Source organism: Pan paniscus, chromosome 7, assembly GCF_029289425.2.
Source record: "Pan paniscus chromosome 7, NHGRI_mPanPan1-v2.0_pri, whole genome shotgun sequence".
Classification (NCBI taxonomy): domain Eukaryota; kingdom Metazoa; phylum Chordata; class Mammalia; order Primates; family Hominidae; genus Pan; species Pan paniscus.
The window spans coordinates 70,253,055-70,274,955 of record NC_073256.2 but is presented as its reverse complement, the minus strand read 5'-3'; the positions used below and the strand labels follow the sequence as shown (position 1 = coordinate 70,274,955).

General features: G+C 38.4%; 1 protein-coding gene across 2 annotated transcripts in view; it reads right to left on the bottom strand.

The window, feature by feature from the left end:
• The window catches only part of RP1 (RP1 axonemal microtubule associated), a 333,216-nt gene that overhangs the window by 249,545 nt on the left and 61,770 nt on the right, over positions 1–21,901 (bottom strand). The window contains exons 2-4 of one of the 2 annotated variants that reach the window (XM_008976845.5): positions 16,559–17,185; positions 15,851–16,022; positions 7,091–13,468 (exon numbers count right to left, since the gene is read on the bottom strand). In XM_008976845.5, coding sequence (XP_008975093.2) covers positions 7,785–13,468; positions 15,851–16,022; positions 16,559–17,173 — 6,471 coding nt within the window. In that variant the 5' untranslated portion in view covers positions 17,174–17,185 and the 3' untranslated portion in view covers positions 7,091–7,784. Of the gene's footprint in view, positions 1–7,090; positions 13,469–15,850; positions 16,023–16,558; positions 17,186–21,901 lie in introns of those variants that run through there. The other variant, XM_057303012.2, reaches the window with a different exon arrangement.

The window sequence follows — 21,901 nt, the reverse complement described above, 5'->3', positions numbered from 1 at the left end:
GCACCCCTTATTATAAACTATAAGAGAATTTTCTCCACCTAAACTGGGGCCTAAACTAAGATTTCAATAAACAAGACATCCAATATAGAGAGGAAAAGGAGATTCCCAGGATGTTGCTGAGGGATAGCTCAGGATGACAACTGCACAGCTGACCTGGATTGAAGCAATTCACGTCGGATGAGGAGGGAGCTGGGTAGAGGAGTTGGGAAGGGACTTCCCCAAGGAATGCCTTCAAGAAAAATAATGTCCCCAAGGGAAAAAAATAGAATAGATGTGCACTTTTATGCTGACAGAGTCAGCCCTGGGGAAGAGTTCAGTAATAAATGGTAGTCCATTTTTAATCCAAGGAAAACAAAAAATAGTTCAAAAAAGAAAATGTAGTCAGGATATACTAAAAGGCTCAGCTGAGGAAAATATTTACATATTTACATGGTTATTAATGAAAGCCCTGTAATTTAATTAAAAAATTTATATTGGCAGAGATATGAAGTGGGAGGTTGAAGGTGAAATGTCAATACACAAAATCTAAAATTGAAAACAAAAGCAGTATGTCTCTAAATACAGAAATAAACAGCAGAAAAACAGCTAAATATTTTCAAGAAAGATGCCTCTGGAGTGGGAATTAGGCATGTACAGGGTCAGAAAGTGGTCTATTTTTTATTTTGAGCTATGCACTTCTGATTAAAACTAGTTATAAATGTATAACTTTGATAAGAAATAAAAATGCAAATGGAAGAGTTCACCATTGAAAAAGTAAAACTTCTATGCTGGATAGCCTGCCAGTGCAGGTCTACTGTGTGGTTCTGGCTCTTAATGCCTAGGTGGTCAGCTGTATGCAGAGACTTGTCCAGCTAGGCACTCACTGTGGACCCCTTTCCTAACCCACTCAGGACCACCCAGGAGTTCAATCAGTCCTATCGAGCTATTACATAGCACTCTACATACTTTGACATTTCATGACAACCAGATATTTCATGAGACTCTATCTGTTGATCCAGATTATGTCCACAAGTTCCTAGCAGGATACCGAACAGGGCATACAAGGCTAACCTCAACATCAACCTCCTGAAGGAAGAGCACCAGACAATCTCCATAATGCTATGCTACACCCTGCCTCCTGGAAGGGTGACAGGACAGAGCCCATTGTGCAGACTGGTGCAAACTAATAGGTGAACAGGGAGAAAGTAAGCAAAGGCATAAAATAACAAATCTAGAGAACCTTCTCTTGGTCCTAGTTATTCTTCATATAATGGCTTTTTGACTGAGAATTTCCACTAACAGACCTATATTGAAATATATGTCTAAAACAAACTCCAATGTCATTTAAATGACATGAAATTATTCTTTTGGATTCTCTATACCACATCCATGAGAATAAATGGGATACATATGTATGCAAGTGTGTTTTTTGTTTTTGTTTTTTGAGAGGGAGTTTTGCTCTTGCCGCCCAGGCTGGGGTACAGTGGCATAATCTCAGCTCACTGCTACCTCCACCTACTGGGTTCAAGAGACTCTCCTGCCTCAGCCTCCCGAGTAGCTAGGATTACAGGCGCCCACGACCAGGCCCGGCTAATTTTTATATTTTTAGTAAAGAAAGGGTTTCACCATGTTGGCCAGGCTGGTCTCGAACTCCTGACCTCAGGTGATCCACCTGCCTCGGCCTCCCAAAGTGCTGGGATTACAGGCGTGAGCCACCATGCCCAGCCAAGTGTTGTGATTTTTATGATGGTTTCTTTCTAATTTGGTCTTGAGGTTTTTCTTGAGAGTGGCCATAAGCTCCAGCCTTGCCCTTGCCAGAAATTCAAAGGATTTTGTTGTGGATGTTGACAGTGCGCCTTCCATGGGATGCCTCTTTATCCTGAAGGATGCCTATTGCCTAAGTGTCTGACCCATGACTAGGTGTCCCTCTCACAACAAACTGTTTTTTCAGGCAGACACCCTTGTGGGTCTTGCCTGACCTGTATCCAGATTATTCCTGTCAAGACAGCCACTCTCTAAGATAGCTCTGACCAAAAAGAAGGCTACGTTAAGAGCATCTATGCCAAATGAGACACAATGAAGTGAAATGGAAATGCGCAAAACATAAGTGTTTATTATTCACAGTTCCCAGAAAGGTTAGGGGTGCCAACAGAAAGAGGCAGCAGGGAGCTCAATCAGCAAGGGGTCAGTGGGGAGGAGAGGAAGAGGGAGAAAGGGAAGGAGGGAGGTTGTGAGACAGAACTTTTGGGAGAGAGGGAGGGGGAAATCTCTGGGACTGTGTATGCCTTTATTAAGGTCTGTGGACATTATCCCTTAGGCTTTCTTGTGGGGGTTGTAGATGGGCTAATTTAAAGAAATAAGTTCCCCTCTTCCCTCCTGAACGGGGGAACCTATTTATGTGACTCTGGTGTTGACCATTACATTTTATCACGTTCAATAGCTGTGGGGTGTGTTGGGTTTTGGGTCAAAGAAGTGAGGAACAAATAGGCCATACGGCAAATAACTACACGGGAAAGTAAGCTTTTAACTAAGCCAAAGGTGACAAAGTAGGACTAAATTTCAAATATTATGTCAATCCTAAAAATGGATGCTGAGGCAGCAACTACATTAAATAAACTTATACATATATATATGAATATTCATATATATGAACATAAATATAGTGTTTAGCTTTGTATCACCCATTTCTCACTAACCACTTTCACTCTCAATATAATGAATTCCTGTGATGTACAAGTCATGTTTTCCCATGAACCTACCATCCTATCTTAATTTACTTGGTTGTATTGATTCACCTGAGCTTTAAGCAGTCTTACGTAAGTAGTAGTCTGTAGACTGCAGCCATTTATCAACATTAGTGTTACAGAAGAAAAGAACTATTCTCAAGACGAAAAGCAGCTAAATGATTTCTACTCCATTGATCTTTGTTTTTTGTTCTTGCTGTTACTGATTGTTACGATAATCTGTGTATGAATCAAAAAGTAAACATTAATATATGAAATATCTATGCATAGAGAAAAGGCTCATGTGTATGTCCTTTAGAAAGAATTCCCATTGATAAAAAAATAATCATTGTATATTACATCTTTTTTTTTTTTTGAGATGGAGTCTCGCTCTGTTGCCCACGCTGGAGTGCAGTGGCACCATCTCGGCTCACTGCAAGCTCCGCCTCCTGGGTTCACGCCATTCTCCTGCCTCAGCCTCCCGAGTAGCTGGGACTACAGGTGCCCACCACCAAACCTGGCTAATTTTTTTGTATTTTTAGTAGAGATGGAGTTTCAACGTGTTCGCCAGGATGGTCTCGATCTCTTGACCTCGTGATCCGCCCACCTTGGCCTCCCAAAGTGCTGGGATTACAGGCGTGAGCCACTGCGCCCAGCCCATTGTATATTACATCTAAAGTCCATGATGGGAATTGTTTACTAATTTTTGTCTAGAACAAGATGAACGTATCTTCTCTAAACCATCAAACATAGTACTTGTCTCTGTTTGAAGGTTTGCTGTTTTGTTGCTTAATTTTCAAAAGCTTTTTGGTCATACATTCTTTGCCGTGACTTGGGAATAGTCCCTTAATAACTTAGCACTTAAGTTACTGGAAGATAAACCCTTTTAGGAAAAAAACTGTGAAATACCTTGAAATGGACAAAAGAGAAATTACTAAGTGCCTTATCAAGCCCTCTTGGTGTTATCTCTGTTTTTTCATTATCTTTAAATTATCTGATAATTCTGCAAATTGTAAAAACACAGATAATGCAAACTATTCTTGTCCATAGAAATATAAATTGGTGGTGTCCAGGGAATGTAATTTTTGTCCTGGACAGACCCAAATTCATTTCAGCATTTCTTATTGCTTATTTTTAGTGATACTTTAAATTCTTCCTTCAGCCCATTGTATATGTTAATAATTCCCTATGTAATTTGTAAGTTAAATACAATCTTTGGCACATGGTCATGTTATATCTATATGGAATTCATGATTTTGCTTTTAAAAACAATTATCCTTTAATACCTTAATGGACAAGAGCGTAGAATAGTAGGAAATATGGTAAGTACTTTGGATTAAAAGAACCCTGGGCAGTTATGGAATCCTTCTTAACCTCAATAAACAGAGACTAGAAAGTCATTTTGTTTTCAGGGTAGATCTGTACATAGAGTATCAAACCACAAAACTCAGGACTTTTTGTGAGAATCAAATACAGATATTAAAGTAAAAGTGCTTCTTTACTAGCCTCTGTGAGTTTTAGTCCCCTTCCTGCTACATTAAAGGTACTGTTACCCATCGAGAGGGTTCTCGTGAGGACTAAGATAATACACATAAAGAACTTAGCCCAATATTTGGCACAGAGCAGGGGCTCAAACTGTTTGTCACCTTCACTTTTGTGAAGGGCAATATGACTAAATGTTGAAAATATTACATTTCATATATATATATATATATATATATATATAGGCACAAAATAAAGCTAAAATACAACTTGGTCAGAAGAACACCAACTTTGAAAAGTGTATCAAACGTATTCACACTAATGGCTTTTTAAAGAAAAATAGCTAAAACATGTTTAACACTGTGTGCCAAACTCTGTGCTAAGAGTTTTACAAGTATTTTCTCTAGTGATCCTCTCACAACCACCTTATAAGGTAGCTCTTCATAAGAACTTTAATGAGTGCCACAAATATGGAATGTAGTTTCAATACCTCAGTTTACACTCTGAAAAATGAGGCATGTTTTGTGCCACTGAAAAGTTACATTATAATATTTGAAAGTGTCATGTAAAAATTACCCCTATCCACTGAGCCAATAGCTCATTAACTTAGTTTCAGCTTGAATTAGGGAATTTTGTTGGGTCCCATAGTCCCCAAATTGGGCTTTCCTTGGAATCAACTCTGATGATTCTTGACAGCTGGCATTTTTGAGTGCCTCTACTTTTGAACTTCTGCTCCTTGCTACTAAATATACTAATAGTATATTTATTTTAATTCTGAACACTGCTGCTTCTTCTGGGTTTAATATTTGGGGGATGTCTGCACAGTTGGGCATTCAGCTTTCTTTGAAGCAGAAGCAGGAAGCTCAGAGACTGCCCCAATGCTTAAAGCATTGCCTTTATCCATGCAAGCCTCTCAGAGTGCCTGAACTTTTGGCAGCGCATAGCACAGCTGCCATCTGGTGGGCAAAACACAATAATTTCACCACTCCACCTTGGGACCAGAGACTGAATTCTACATATCTTCCCCTGAGTAAGGGAGGCTACACTTCCATACTCAGCCCTTCAGGTACTTCATCTCTAAAGCAAAAGCTAGCTCTCTATAATATCCTTAAATTTCCTCTAAAGTTTCACTTACTCTTCTAAATTTCACAGTGTGACAAGATTTTTTAAATATAAATCTCGTAAAACTAAAAACATGCTTTGAATGCTTAAAAGAAAAAATCATCTTTACAGACATTTTAAGGATAACTAAAATACTGCTTTCGTAAAATATAAAAAAACTAAAAAAAATACAAAAAACTGAGTTCTATCCTTCAGCATATTTGCACATCCTTCTACATGTATGGATCTGAAATTAGTAAGAGGTAAAGAAAAATTAAATGCCTTCTAATGCACTTCTTATCCATTTAACACACATTTATTAGGTACTTACCATGTACCAAGTACGAAGCTAGCTCTGTGAATAAGATGTGGCCCAAGATCTCAGAATTCAATGCATGTGAACACGTTCACTTTAAAGAAGTATGTTTAAAGAAGTATGTTACACAGTCCCATGCATTACTAATTCATGGTTGTCACTCCAGCTTCTCCCAATTATTATGCATAAAGGACACTGTTTGGTGTAATAGTATTGCCAAAAACTACATACTGCATGCCATATTTCTTGAAACCTCCTGGTTTTTATAAATGATTTCCTCAATCTTCTTGGGTATATCTATATTTCACACCTTCCAAATTAAAAAGAAAAATTCTTTCCTTGTCTCCCTGCACTAGAGAATGAGTGGTAATTTTTTTTAAATATCTTATCCCTGGCTGGGCGCGGTGGCTCACACCTGTAATCCCAGCACTTTGGGAGGCCGAGGCGGGTGGATCACCTGAGGTCGGAAGTTCAAGAACAGCCTAACCAACATGGATAAACCCCATCTCTACTAAAAATACAAAAATTAGCCAGGTGTGGTGGTGCATGCCTGTAATCCCAGCTACTTGGGAGGCTGAGGCAGGAGAATCACTTGAACCCAGGAGGCAGGGGTTGCGGTGAGCCGAGATCGCACCATTGCACTCCAGCCTGGGCAACAAGAGTGAAACTCTGTCTCAAAAAAAAAAAAAAATCTTATCCCTTCTTCCTCACATGAAAACAATGATAAAAATGTAGTACGCCCAGCACAGTGGCGTGTGCCTGCAGTCCCACCTACTTGAGAAGCTGAGGATGGAGGATCATTTGAGCCCAGGAGTTCAAAACCAGCCTGGGAAACATACTGAGAATCAGCTTTAAAAAAAAAAAAAGTAGTAAAAGAGCATTGATTTTCAAGCACAAAGAACTGGGTTCAAATCCTGGCATGATACCCTACTGTAAACCAGTCATGAAAGTCCTTTACCTTTTGCTCCTAACTTCTCTACTTAAAAAAAAAAAAATGCAGGGGAAGTAATAAAGCCACATTCACAGTGCTTTTATGAGGAAGAATTACACACAAAAAGCCTGCAGGTGTACCACAGTCCCTGGTACACAGTAAGCACAAAATTAATGTAAATTATTTTCTCCTTTCTATTTTTTCTCCAAAACTTTGTGCCCTTTCATTCACTACAATTTCTCATTGTTTACTACAGAAACTTACATAACATTATAACTTCCATATTTTCACTAAAAGAAAGCATCACTTAATGTTTTTTTAAAAAGCATACTCTACATAGAAGTAGTCTCCAGCTGATGAAGTAGCAATTCATAATTTTTACGAATTTATGACTCATGCTGAACTGACACCAACATTATTCTTGATGTAATTAATTTAATTACCTTTTGTTCCTCAATGCCAAATTTATGTTATTTTAGCATCTCCATGTGTGGCTCCAAAAATACTGATCATTCAAATTTGAGTTAGTTGTAGACAAGAGGCATAGATTTCCAAGTTTTCTAAGACTTGTTTCTATATCATCATATAGTCATGCAGTGGAAGGACTCTTAAAAGCTTTCCTGGTTAACTCCTGGGAAATACACCACAATTATTCAAACCAATTGATACTTGATAGTCTAGTCTATTAGAAAAACACTAAATCCTGTCCCATGGAAATGCTTGCAATTTCACTGGATATTCTGAGGTACTGGACTCAACATATTTGGCACAAGAAACTATGAGATTGTCGTGGATATCTTATAATCATACTTTTTATCAAATCAGTAGTTAAAAAGAATAAGTGAAGTACTTTGAGGTTATGTCTATTCAATTTATTCACCAATACAGTCAATATACATTTTACACCAAGCTAACAACATTTTTTAAAAAGGATATAATTCTTGTCCTTAGCACATTTTGATGCCCTGAGCAAAAAAAAAAAAATCATAGATACCAAAAAAAAAATGTAAGTTCAGAACAAAACCAGATAGAAACTTCCAAAATAAGAGAACCTGAGTCTGTAATTGTTGGAAAAACAAAAAACAGAGACATTATGAAAGTGAAACTGGTTATCCAAGGGTAAGCTTTCTAGAGTAAGTTCATTTTGAAGAAGTGGAAAATTCTTAGAGGTTATCTAGTCCGTATTCGTCACATGTGCTTCATCTCATGGGAAAAAATGAATTGACAAAGAATGAGTGTGCTGATATTGAAATTATAAATCTTCTTGTTCTCTACTGCTTTCAAGATCAGTTAAATTTAATATGTCTTCCTCTTCCCAAATGAAAAGATTTTCACCCTCAAACATACAAAGTTCTAAAATATTTCTGTTGCTAATATTTAAGGAGGTCTCAACTTGGCAAATATCTAAGAGGCAAGCTTGACCAAGCATTTCAAAGAAGTAATGACAGTTGATATTTTCTCTTACTACTTGGTTGAGATTTGTTCTTGAGCCCTGGAATCTGTTATTTAATAAGTTGTTATTCTCATCGACTGCTTTAAAGATTTCATTTGTCTGACCGCTGAGGTCTTGTGTATTTGAATCCACATTACCCACAACTAACAATGATGTGTGCAAGAAATTCATACAAAACCTTTCCTTCAAATCTGGTTGAAATTTCTTTAAATTACCTTCTTCCTCTAACCCCAAGAAGTTAATTCTTTTTTGTTTTCTTCTTTTACCCATCAAGTCAAATGTGTTACTGAAATGAAACTGATCAAATATATCACCAATGGCATTATCAATAAGATTTTGTCTCATACTTACTTTATTGTTCTCTTCCCTGAACACATTTTTGTCTGTCTGAAGTAAATATGGGTGTATTTTCATCCATAAATAAAAACCCAAGAAATTTTCAATATCAGATTCTTTGCGATATGCAAATCCTCGGTCTTCCTCATTCATGGGTTGGATAATAACAGTTAGTATTGGGCAATGTTGACCACAAAGAGCATACAGTTTATCCAAAGAGTCAGCTTCCTGAAGTGTACCATGAATCATATTACTGCCAGGCAATGGTTGGTTTTTAATAGCATCATCAGAGACAGGGTAGACTTTGTTACCAGCAGAAATAAAGGAATGAGTGACAGATGTGCATACTCTTTCTGACTGATGACTACTCTTCTCCTCTGTATGATGATTTGCTATTCTTTCCTTGGCACAGGTTTCATTGCGAACATCCAGCAAGTCCTCATGAAAAGGTTCTGAGTCACTACCATGAGGCATGTTAAAGTAATTGCATTTTAGTTCAAGGGGTTGAGTCAGTTCCTCGAGTTCTGAAGAGGAGAGTTCATCCATCGTTGGGCCTGGGGCCAAATTACCAAAATGTGAATATGGTACCTCACTGCTGTTATTATCAAGTAGGGTGTCCACTGATGTGGTGTCTGCATTGCCACACATGCCAGGATTTTCAGATGACATCCTTAGCAAATGATTTTCTTTCAGAAGCCATTTGCCTTTGTCAATCAGTACTCCTTCCTCTATGTCTGTGAGGATTCTGCTATCATCATTTTGTTTTGTACCAGGTTCTACAATGTCACCCCTATAATAATTGTCCCTCACAGCACTAACATCACACTTATCTTGTCTTTCCTCCTGGAATTCCTGCAACATAGGTGAACTACTAGATACCTGTTCAGAAGAGCCAAATGACTGCCCTTCAGAATCATAAAGACTTGCTTTCCTGGAACACTGAAATTCCACAGAATTATAAGGACAAACCTGAGATTTGCGGGTAGACCCAGGAAAAAAAGATGGTTTGATAATATCTGCTTTACCATACAGTTTTTCTATTGCCCTTTTAACAAATCCTATGTTATATTCTTTCTCTTGGGTAAGTTCGCCACTGTCATTGGGATCATCACTGGATGTTTTATATGGCTGCTCACTGTCACTGTCAGGCCGATAGTCTGACCAATCAGAAGTCACTGGACTTTTGATGCATTTTTTTAAATCAGGAGAGGACTCTGAATAACTTCCAGTTTCCATACTTTTCACCATCATTTTTACCATCTTAGTTTCTCCTTCATTGGTCTCCTTTTCACTATTTTGCTTAGAATCATAGCAAAAAACTAAAGATGGTGGTGTTGCCAGCCTCTTACTCATTATTTCATAAATTATACCATTCTTTCTTTTTTCTTCCATAATATTCTTACTAGAGATGTCTATCAATTCTAAAGTTTTACTAGCCTCTACCTCTTCTTGGATTAATTCTTCAGTGGCTTGCTCTCCTCCATTTACCACTGTATTAAAGATATCAGTGTCATGGTTTTCTAATTCTTCAAAAGATTCCAATTCTGAAATGTTTCTTTCACTTGATGTCATGCTGTTGGTTATTGAGCCTGGTTCTTCAGAAGTCCGTGGTTCTTCCATATCAAAGGAAGTATATGCATTTTCATCCTGAAACTTCCTTAGTGAACAATTTTCAAAATCATCTAGAGAACTATGTTTCTTATCAAGTTCTGCTTCTTTTTCACTTAGGCAAAGGCCACAGGAGCTTAAATTACTGACATTTTGATGTGACACCAATGTATTAAATCCATTTTTATATTCAGGGTCTGTCAAAATATTTAGATCTTTCTGAATGTCATCACCTCTTTCTAACTCTTCAGTTGAATCCAAGTTATCAGTATATGTGTTTTCTTTGGAGTTTAAAAAGTCAATGGTATTGCAGACATTGACAGGAACGTAGGTCTCATCAATTGGGCAAGCTCCCTCATAGGTATGGTTCTCCTTTTGAGCACAAGCCTTATCAGAAAACACAGTATCAGTAAGTGAACAGACCTCTCCTAGGAAGCAAGCCTTCTTCATAGAAGTCTGATCCACACCATAACCATCACTAGGAAAAAAAGTGTCACCGGGGTTACATGTCTCTTTTGGAGAATAAGCCTTATTTACAGTGCACATCTCACATGGAGAGCAAGTCACTTCCAAAACACAGACTTCAGGGGCACATGCCTCACTGGCAGAGCAACCTCCATCCAAAGAGGAGATTCCTTGTGTTCTTTCATTTTCACTGCACTTAGGAACACTCTGAATGTTGACCGTGGAACAATTTGCAGAAAGATCTATTGGAACCATGTCTTGTTCTTTCTCACTGAGTCCAAAGTGGCTTGTAGTTGACTCCACTAAATTGGCAACGGCAGCTTTCAAGTCATCAGCTTCCTCTGTGATAGCTATGTGCTTTAGAATCTCCAACAATGCAAGTGTTTCTGAAGATTTGTTGGTAGCCTTGTGAGAATCAACTTGACAGAAGCTATTCATACTTCCCTTTAGGTTTAGCACCAAGAGCCAAGCTAGAAGGAGATTAGTGGATGAATTACATATTCCAGAATGAAAGGGAACACCTGCAAGTGAACCTGGCATTTGAACAACTCCATTCTGAGTCTTGTGAATATCAGGAACTGAAGCTTGCAATTGGTGAAGCATCAGGACTGGTAAGAGGTCTTTTGGAGTTTCCTCTTCTATAGGATCTACTTGAATGGCAGCCTCTACACTTTGCCTTTTTCTAGCTAGGTTTATTTCCTGGTAAACAAGTTTTTTCTCTGGTCCTGATTTTTCAGCAGCTATGTGACTTTTAGTATTATGATCATTAATAGCTGACTGTGACAAAGTACAGTGTTCATGCAGGGGAACCAAATAAGCATCATTCAGAGATCCAACCTGTGTCTCATGGAGATCTTCTTCACCAGTGTCATTGGCAATAAAAGACTTATCTCCCTCTTTACATAGATTATCTCCTGTCAAACCGGCAATTTTAGTTATGTGCTTATTACTTTCCATAACAAAATTACTTATTTTTCCAGAATTTGTATGGGGATCATTCCCTGAAAAACTATTATTGCTACAATTTACCACACTCGTTTCATTTCTACATACTGGAGCTGATTTTATAGGCTTTAAAGTTGGATATGGATTTATGTTCTGCAACCAACTCTGTATATAATTTTGAATTGAATGATGAGCAATATCCTCAGGAAAATCAGGTTTTTTCAAAGAAGCTAAAGAATTTGCCCTGGTTGTAGCATGTTGTTTACTTAAAATAGCACTTGCTTTCACTTTATCCCCTTTACGTTTTTTCTGGCTTTTTAAAGTTATGTGTGAATCAGTAACTTTTGAAACTAAACTCTTCTTTGCCATTCCTCTCAAATACCCAGATGCCACTTCTGCTTGAGATTGCGGTGCATAAAAATCTTTGGGTTTTTGCTCAAGGATGTTAAATACATGAAATAAACTTTTGTTTTCAAAAGTACTTTTGCAATATTTAGATTCATTGTGAGGAGACACTTTATCTCTTTGACCGACTTCTCTTTTTTTAGGTGCTCCTAAGCTTATTTTATTTAGTGATCTAGATTTTCTTTTGGTTGAAAGTCCCTGAACCTTGGAATTTTGAGTAGTATTTAATTTATTTCTATGGAAATTCTTGGAAATCGTGGGATTGAGATTACTTTTGGAACAAAAAGTATTTGATTCAATTACAGTATCACTTGTCTGGAGGTCTTCCTCACAAAGTATCCCTCCTTTAAGGTGACTATCTGAATCTTGCACTATCATTTCCTTTGTAATTCTACCTTTTGTGTTTATTCTCTCATTCTTATTAAGAATTCCTTTGGTTGCAAGCTGTCCATCTTGATACCTGGAATTTATTGCTTGCTGTCGAGATTTTTTCTTCTTTTTGCTGGCAACAGATGACAAAATCTTCTTTTCATTTTTTGGAAGTTTTGTTAAACCACACTGAGCAAATTCATTAATTAGTCTGTCAATTCTTGCAGTGACAGTAGAGGATGCTTCTGAAGCTGGAGCCTCAGAAATATTTTTGTCAGTTCCAGAGTTATTACTTGAAAAATGGGTTGCATCTGCTGAAATAGGACTGAACCTATCATTGGTGTTACCATAAGTTTTGAAGTTCTTGATACCAGTTTTGTTGTCCAATACCACACAATCAACTACATCTTCCTCCACAATTGAGTTATTTGATATAGTTGATGGCAAACCATTATTATGTGACATCTCTAACATCTTCTGACTTGTAATTTCTATAACACCAGCACTTATTGCACTTGACTTAAGCAGACTGTTTTCCTTTTTTTTTTCTAATGATGACTCCTCCATTTGATCATTGTTATTGATCTGAACAAGTACTGGTTTGTTAGATACTGATGACATTTTACTGCAAGAATGTGTAAACATGTGATACTCAGACTTGTTTTCCCCACTTTCCCTTTCTTCACTATAGGAAAACTGTCCAATCATTTTCTCTTGAACCTCAGTTTCAGATACTAAGGTCACACTGCCAATCACAGATTTCTTTTGTCTCACTCTTCTTAGTCCAGGTGTAGGGGGCCTATAAAAACGATGCTTTGCTTGGTCTTGAGTTCCCTGGATGATATCTGTGTCCACAGTAGCATTCTCCCAACTAGCAGAACTGCAAGTTTCAGCCACTTGATCTGTCATTTGAATGTTTATCTCCTCTGCCAAACTGCCCTCTTGATTACTGCTTCGCTCCATAGGTGACACATCTGCAGAGAATGAACATGCTGCAAGCTTTAAACCAGATGATCGACTTTCTGTTCTTCCTGGAAAACTCATCTCACTCTTTTCATCATTATTAGAAGGACCAGTTTTACTGACATTAGTTGTCCATTTTATGGTTTCTTCCTCTTTTATTCTGAATCGAACTTTCATCTCAACTGTCATAGTGCCGTCTTGATTAAAAATAATTGATTTCTCAATATCATCTTCAGAAGGATATATTGGTAAATTCTGAGAATCATTCTTTTCTAAGGCCAAGTAATTTTCAGGAACAAAAGAATAGTCTAAGTAGCAATCATTATTATGTGTTTTCTCAGAAGAAACAGAATAAATCTGGGACCTTGAGCTTGAAGACATATGTGTGCTTACTTTAAAGATTTTAAGAGTAAAAGGTGCCCACATCAAAATATAATATGGAAGGCAGAGAAGTTAGAAATATCCAAAGGAAGAGGCAGCAAAGAAAAAAAGAGAAAAGGGGAAATGATTAGTATGAAAAGTAGCATATTTTCTGTATTTCATAGTAAAATGTTACTGATATGTTTCTGAGCTCTATGTATTTTGTTTTTTTTCTTTTTTTTTTTTTTTTTTTTTTTTTGAGACAGAGTCTCACTCTGTCACCGGGCTGGAATGCAGTGGCGTGATCTGGGATCACTGCTACCTCCACCTCCAGGGTTCAAGCGATTCTCCTGCTTCAGCATCCCGAATAGCTGGGACTACAGGCCCGCACCACCATGCCCAGCTAATTGTTTTGTATTTTTAATCGAGACAGGTTTTCACCATGTTGGCCAGGATGGTCTCGTCGATCTCCTGACCTCATGATCCGCCCGCCTCGGCCTCCCAAAGTGCTGGGATTACAGGCTTGAGCCACCACGCTCAGACTATGTGTTTTCCCAATAGTTATTTGAGAAAACCTACTACAACAGTGGTACATTTCTTCAAACCACTCTTTAGAAGAGATCTCTAATTCTACCTCAATTTCAATGTGGAGGTTCAGAGAATTTTAACAAGTTTAATAAGGTAATTTTAATTTTAAAAATGTATAAAGTAAAAAGTGCTAAGAATTCTACCAAAGATAAAAGTTTTTTGTGGGTTTTCATTTTGTTGTTTTGTTTACCAGTACTGAAACTGGAGTCTAACCAAATACCGCTTACCTATTCAAACAAGGCAACCAACAATTTATGATGGTATTCATCTTCCCACCTACACATATCAAAAGAGGTATCCATAGCTTTATGAAAGCAGAAACATTTTATGATTAAGACTGAATTAATCAAATACTAATTATTTAGCATGCACTTTGTATAATCGTTGCAGCTGACTTAATATAGGGCACAAGAGAGAACAGAGCTAGACATACGTCCAGATATCAGTTATCTTTTTAACATGTATCTTCAGCATTAACCTTGGCACTCTTGCTTCTTAAATTCAGTCAAAATGCCTGGGCTGGATGCAATGGCTCACATCTGTAATCCCAGCACTTTGGGAGGCTGAGGCGGGTGATCACTTGAGCCCATCATAACAGCCTGGGTAACATAGTGAGACCCCGTCTCAAAAAGAAAAAAAAAATCCTGTTAGCAAATCTATATAGATTTGCACATACTTGCCATCAGGTAAGCCCCTTTAATGTTGCAGAGTATAAACCTAGAAATATTTTTTCTTATTTTTGATATGCTTTTACTTAAACTGTAAATCAAAGTGTCTCAAATTTTTGAAGAAAACTTAACAAAGCCCTCAGATTCCCTGCAGTCATCAAAAACCATACTCGGCAATCTGTATCAGACATAAGATAATAAAATCATTTTAGTAAAATGACAAACGTGAAATAGCACTACCATATTTATAACATATATGTGGCAACCTAATGCTTACAAAATAGAAGCATTAATAATTATCTATTGAATATATCCATGAAATCATTAAACAACAATGGATTAGTTTCACCCACATTAGCAATAAGTAGAGAGATTAATACTATTTAAAATACATATTATCCAAGTCTAAAGAGAATAAAAACTTAAATTTAAGTATAAAAAACAATCAGTACTCCAGCAAAGAGCTTGTCTTCCCTGGAAATACTGAGTACAATGAATAATGAGATTAGCCATGCTGTATAGGCAATTTACAGCTTATCCCACATCCCTGGGCCTGAAGAGGCTCTCTTCCTCCCCTATCCAAAGGACAATGCTACACAGCAGATCCTACAGAATTATCAACCTACATTACCGTTAACCAGCATGAATTGGTTGCATGAACCTTTTATTTAATAAATAAAATGTGGATCTAAGAACCTGTGATTTTTTTAGGAATAACTTCAGAAGGCAGAGCACATAGCGTAGATTTGAAAAAATACAGTCATTCTGCTAACCTGCTGAGGTCAGCTATGGATGCTGCATGGTACTATTTAGAGAAAACTCTGCAACTACCAGAGAAGAGACTTACACAGACTCCGCTCTAAAGCAAGAAATGCTGGCATTTTAATTTTTTTAACTAGGTATTTTATGCAAAAAAGCACACATCATCAATTTAAATAGGTATACCATTGATTTGGAAAAGTCTAAAAAATAGATAATCTCTATGACTCTTTCCAACTATAAATACAGCCATTTTCAGTTTAGAATGTTTTTAAATCCTCTCCTTTTCGTTTCTGTGGTGAAAGAAACTGGTCATTGAAGCATGGATTTTGCCGTCCTTGAGGCAAAAAAAAAATCTCAGGGCTAAAAATATGGGCTATATATTAATAAGTGACTTACTCTTTCTGCTTTCTGACTTTGCATTTCCCTTGGGGTACACACGCTGAGAGATCCCTGGTAATCTAGCAGGAAGCAAGTATTTTTGGATGTCATAATTTCCTGGTTTAAATGGCTCCCTTCCTGCGGCCACCACAGCTCCAGAGCTCAGGATCACTGCCTGGAGGCTGGGAACCTAAAAGAGACCAGAGTAATTATCCTGAGATGAGCACATTTTATACTAAGTGGTAATTTTATAACTTTGCTTGAATCAAATCAACAACCTCCTAGGCTTGAAAGACATCATCACTGAGCATTTTCTTAGGCACCAATGGTGTATACAAAATAAGTAGAAATACCAAATGTCAAGGTTGGGTGGGGAAGTCAGTTACGTCCCAGCAGGGATCCCAGGAAAATGCTTCCTCTGTGAAAATACTACTCTTTGCCACTCCTTTCCAAAAAATATTATGAAGATTGGATTCCATGTGAAAACATTATGTAACTCAGGGCTCAGGGAAGAGAGAAAGGGGTAGGTAGCATGAGGGAAAGATGAGATTCCAGTCAGATTCTGACAAAGGTACAAAGGCAGCATCGGAGCACACACACTCACATACACAGGCAGGGAGGAAGGAAGATTTCCTTCCCGGGGGCCACCATTCACATCCCACATGGAATCCAATTAGTAGGGTGCTCAAAATGAGCTCAGGCTCGAGGAGCCCCCAGAACGCTCACCCTCCTTCCGTCCGTAGCATACAGCTTGACCACAGGGCGCTGCATGACCTCTGTCAGGTGCTGTAGAAATGCCTCGAAGCTCTGGGTGACCCTCCTGCTCAGAAGAACCGCACGCCTCGTCTTCGGGTCGCCATTCCTGAAGACCACCAGGCTCCGTGGGGGGCGGGGCACGCCGGGAGCAGCGAGGGCTACAGGGTGGGGCGGTGAGTGCGCGCTAATGGCCCGGCTGCTGAGCCAGGGCCGCGGGCGCCGACGGGCTTTGTCCAGGTCTACAGGCTGCACCTTCCTGCCGTGGGAACATAGGTAGGACTCGCCGTCCTCCAGCTCCTCCAGGCGCGTGATGCTGTGCCTGCCCCGAGGGGTGCTGATGTTCCTCACTCCAAAAGGGAGGGGCACCTTCCTGGACAAGTTATCCAGCAGAGCATCAAAGGACTTAAAGGAGCGAGGGTTGACCACCACCCTGACCCCGCCGAACTGGGGGTCTCCGCTCTTGTAGAAACTGATTCGCTTGGCCACAACAGGATGAGTGAGGCTCAAATGGCGAGGGGGTGGAACTTGACCTTCAGAAGACGTAGGATGAATGATGGAAAAACCAGTAGAAGGGGTATCACTCATTTTGGCTGAGACCTAGAGAAGAAAGAAAATTATCTCCAGAATCACAGCACCATAGCGAATACATGGTAATACTAATGCATGCTAAATATAGCTGCAGACATCCAGGATATTCATAGAAGTTTATTCTTTCATTCATTTATTCATTCATTATACCTATCAATTTTGAACGACAATTTTAAGGAACTTATAATAAAAGAGATAAACTGTTAAATAAGGATATGTATAATTTGAAAAAACAACCTAAACACACGAATAAGGGCCTAGATAAATTATCACATATACACCCATGCAATGGAAAACTATGCAACCATTAAACATGACCTTATAGATGTATCTTTTGGCATAGAAAGATGATCATGACATATTACTAAGTGAAAAAAATCAGTTTGCAAAACATTCTGTGCCACTGATTTAAATGTATACGTACAGTCACATTGCTTAACAAGGAGGATAAGTTCTGAGAAATGCATTGTTAGGTGATTTCATCATTGTGTGAACATCATAGAGTGTACTTACACAAACAGATGGTATAGCCTACTACACACCCAGGCTTTATGGAATAACTTATTCCTCCTAGGCTATAAATCTGTACAACATGTTACTGTTTGAATACCGTAGGGCATTGTAACACAGTGGTAATTTGTGTATCTAAACATATCTAAACATAGAAAAGGTATAGTCAAAATATGGTATTATAATCTTATGGGGCCACCATCATATAGGTAGTCCACCATTGACCAAAATAGTGTTACGTGGCACATGACTGAGTTATATGAATTGGGGAAAAGTCCAGAAATATATACAACCCAGTGTTGATGGTGGTTATCTCTGGATTGCAGAATTCTGGATAATATTTGTGTTTTTTATACATTGCTAAACTTTGTGAACCTTTAAAATTAGCAGGTATTATTGCACAATTTAAAAAACAACAGAGACACAAATCAGAAACCATCCACTGAGAAAAGTAAGAGAGTTTTGCAGTTCATCAATCTAGTCCTTCATATCCTGACAATAAGGAAATATGGGAGAAACAGGAAATGTTTTCAAAGTTCAAATTGTCTGGAGGAAAATGTACTTGACATTAAGTTCTAGGAGGAATGTATCACATAGAACCTTAAGTAAGAGCCATCTTAAGATACTGTCAGATGTTTCCACCGCTTATTGGAGAAAATGCAGGCAAATCATCTCACACACCACTTATCTTACTTTGGGAAACACTGCACTAAGCAAAAATGTCCTTTGAATGAATGACAGCATTGCTATGGGCTGCTAAAACTGGTGCAGTCTGGTTACTGGTCCCACTAGTAGTTCTAAAGTTAAACCTTCAGGAGAGAATTCAAGAAGAGTAATTTTCAGCAAAGCACTAAGGTTTTCCTTTTCCACTTCTCAGTGAAACTGGAGTTTGACTGACAAATGAGCAGCATGTGGAAGGATTTATCTGGTTCTGGCCTTGTTTTCATTTGTGGCTGTTTTCTATTGTTTGAAATCATTTTAATTATTAGTGTCTTTTGACACAGTAAGAAAGTCCTGCAACATTGAAGACAAATTGAACAAACAAAATTAATGTGATTGGTAATACAGAGATGGAAAAAGGCATGTTTATCATTGTAAATCAGCTATAAATCTGGCCCAAATTATCTACTTAAATGTTTGCAAGCTGTTATCCAAGATTCTTCATATATCTCCAATCTGATTTGCAAATCTTATTTAAATGTAACTTAGAAAAAAAAACATTTGAAGATCAGCCTAGAAATTAGATGTCTTCCCTTCCTTCTTCCTCAGAGGTTTAAAGTAATTATAATACTTAAGCCAAAAAAATAGCAGCTGTAGCAGACATGTGCATCAGGAGCTGGGGAATCCAGCTTCGCAATGGAGTCAGCAAAACTGCAACCTCTTCTCATCCTCATCTGGTCAACTGTGGTCTGACCTTGAGCAAGCTGCTTAATTACCATGGCCTCAGCAACTGTAAGAAGGATGAGTTCCTTCAGTATTTAAATAAGACTTTAGGCCGGGCGTGGTGGCTCACACGTGCAATCCCAGCACTTTGGGAGGCCAAGGCGGGTAGATCACCCGAGGTTAGGAGTTCAAGACCAGCCTGGCCAACATGGTGAAATCTCATCTCTACTAAAAATACAAAAATTAGCCAGGCATGGTGGCGTGTGCTTGTAGTCCCAGCTACTCTACTCGGGAGGCTGAGGCAGGAGAATTGCTTGAACCCAGGAGGCAGACGTTGCAGTGAGCCGAGATCGCACCACTGCACCCCAGCCTGGATGACAGAGCAAGACTCCATTTCAAGAAAAAAATAAAATAAAAAATAAGTAAGACTTTAGAACTCTGTCTCCAATTATATTTTAGGTTGGTGTACTTATATGTTTATTTGAAAATATCGTACATGAATAATATTTGAGACACATTTTTCACTTAATTTTGGAAAATGATATTTTTCTTGGTGTAGGTGCATCATGAGGCTCTTAATGTCACTTTTTAAATGCCTGAATCTCACTATTTGGAGAGCTGTTAACCTGGTGACCACTTTGGGAACACATCTATGTGAGCCAATATGCTAAGAATTTTGTGGGCAGTTTTGTTTGTCGGTTTTGGCTAAAGAGAAAGATTTTGTGCTGGGGCCAGGAGGGAAAACATAGAAGATAAAGACAATAGGAGCAAAGAAGCAGCTGCCATTGTCCCTATCCCACTGCTACCCAGCCCTGAGCATTGGTTTTGAGCCCAGTGCATGAAGGGCAGGTGCTGAAGGTACCATGACCTGGGAAGATGCCAGGTCCCCAGCAGTGGAGGAGCATTTGCAGAGAAGGTGCATCCAACACGTGGTTGCCAGGCACCTTGTTGGGGATGCTGTAGTGAAAACAAAACAAAAATACAAGTTCACATGATCTTCATATGTGTGAGAGAATCTCTGGGAACTCCTAGAAGTCACTGGGGGAACTTTTAGGTAGAGTGTTGAGATTCTGCATCCTTGTAGGTGAGTCTTAAGAGCCTATGATAAAGAGGGCCTTGTGTGTAAAACCCAGAACATGATAAAGATTAGGTATTATCGTCGAATAAAAACATTTGTGTTCATTGATTGCACAATGTCATCATTTGGAAAGAGGGTGCAAACCAAGTATTTCTGAAGGAAGTGAATCAGCTTTTGCCCTGTCTTAATAATGTGCATTTCCTACAGAGTCCATGGGAAGTTCACAGAGTAACTCAATAGCTCAACTGAAGAAGAGGAAGAGTTGGGGTACCAAGAGAATATTAAGGAGGGATGTCTAATACAGCCTCAGGGATTGGGGGTAGGAGTGAGAAGAGAGGGCAATTTCCAGAGGAGAGCCTGTGTAAAGTTGAGATGCCAGAGGCAAAAAGTGGTAGAGATGCCCTCCAGGAAGAAGGCAGAGGTGGTACACCATTTACCTGGTGCACCTGAGCAAGACTAGCAACGTGGTCATTAAGTCTTGACAATAGAGTGCCCAGTTCTGTGAAACAGAGCTACCAGCCCTCCGTAACATTTTTGAGTTCTCCTATGTTAGCTGTGCTCCATTCTTAATCAGTTTTAAGAACGAATCAGAATTTGCATGGAAATTTAGCAATGTATCTTTACATACATTTTCGATAATAAGGTTTATCTTATGCCCTTTAAATTTGGAATAAGGCAGTAATATACTTAAGGGCTACCTAGGGAACGAACAAACTGAGCAGCATAAAATGGTTGAATTCTCCCAGAAGTTTAGGCTGAAGAAGTGGTGGAGGTGGAAAGAGGTAACTGTAGAATCTTGAGGCCCTCCAGTTTCCTCACCAGTGACTTCCCTATATGTAGCAAGGAAGCTGGTTTACAAAACCTTTTGCCTTAAAATCCGCTTCTAATGACATGACAGCTTGCTACCAATGTTGTCTCTTCTTCTCTGCAGGGCCTCTTTATTGCCTAAAGTTAGACAATGGAGCTATCATGCATACTTTCATTGCTCTTTAATATTAAGCAGATTTTTTAACACCCTTAGGCTCAACTGTGGCTAGGCTTATCTGTGTCATCATTAGTTTCAATCAAACCCCACTTAAAACAATCATTTACAGCTGTGCTGCTCAGAACTAAATAGTTGGCCTCTACCAAGAGGGCTGTGTCTTCACTCTCCCACTCACTTGACAAAACATGACAGAGTTACATGCGTCATTTCACTAATTATATTTTAAGTTTAATTTTCTACCACATAGTGTGAATTCAGACAAGTCACAAATAATGAAGTAGAAAAAATGGAAAATTGAGAAATACAGAATGTACAGAATGTTCATTCTTTTAGCAATTCAGAGACTTGATGTTGCAAGAAAAATCAGTTCATTTCAGATTTTCATAAGCCTATGGGGTAGAGTTGAGAGAGGAGATTCAAAAAGGAAAATCACCAGTTATTCACTGTGGTAGTCACAGCATTGTTGAATTACAAGCAGCTGTCTTCTTCTTTAATGTATTGCCTAGATGTCTATAAGAAGTATATAATGCTTTTATTGTCAGAAACAAAGTAAACATTACTCATTTGAATAAACTAGAATCACTTGATTTCCTGATACTGAAGTTCCATTCTACTTCAATATCAGCATATTGTGAAGGTTGCTGGCATAGTTAGGTAAAAGATAATTATTAATAACATTTATGCTTTTTCTAACAGTTAAAGACAGAACACAGATATATAATCTAAGTATAACATGGAAAACAAAATACAACTAGCAAAACAGAATATT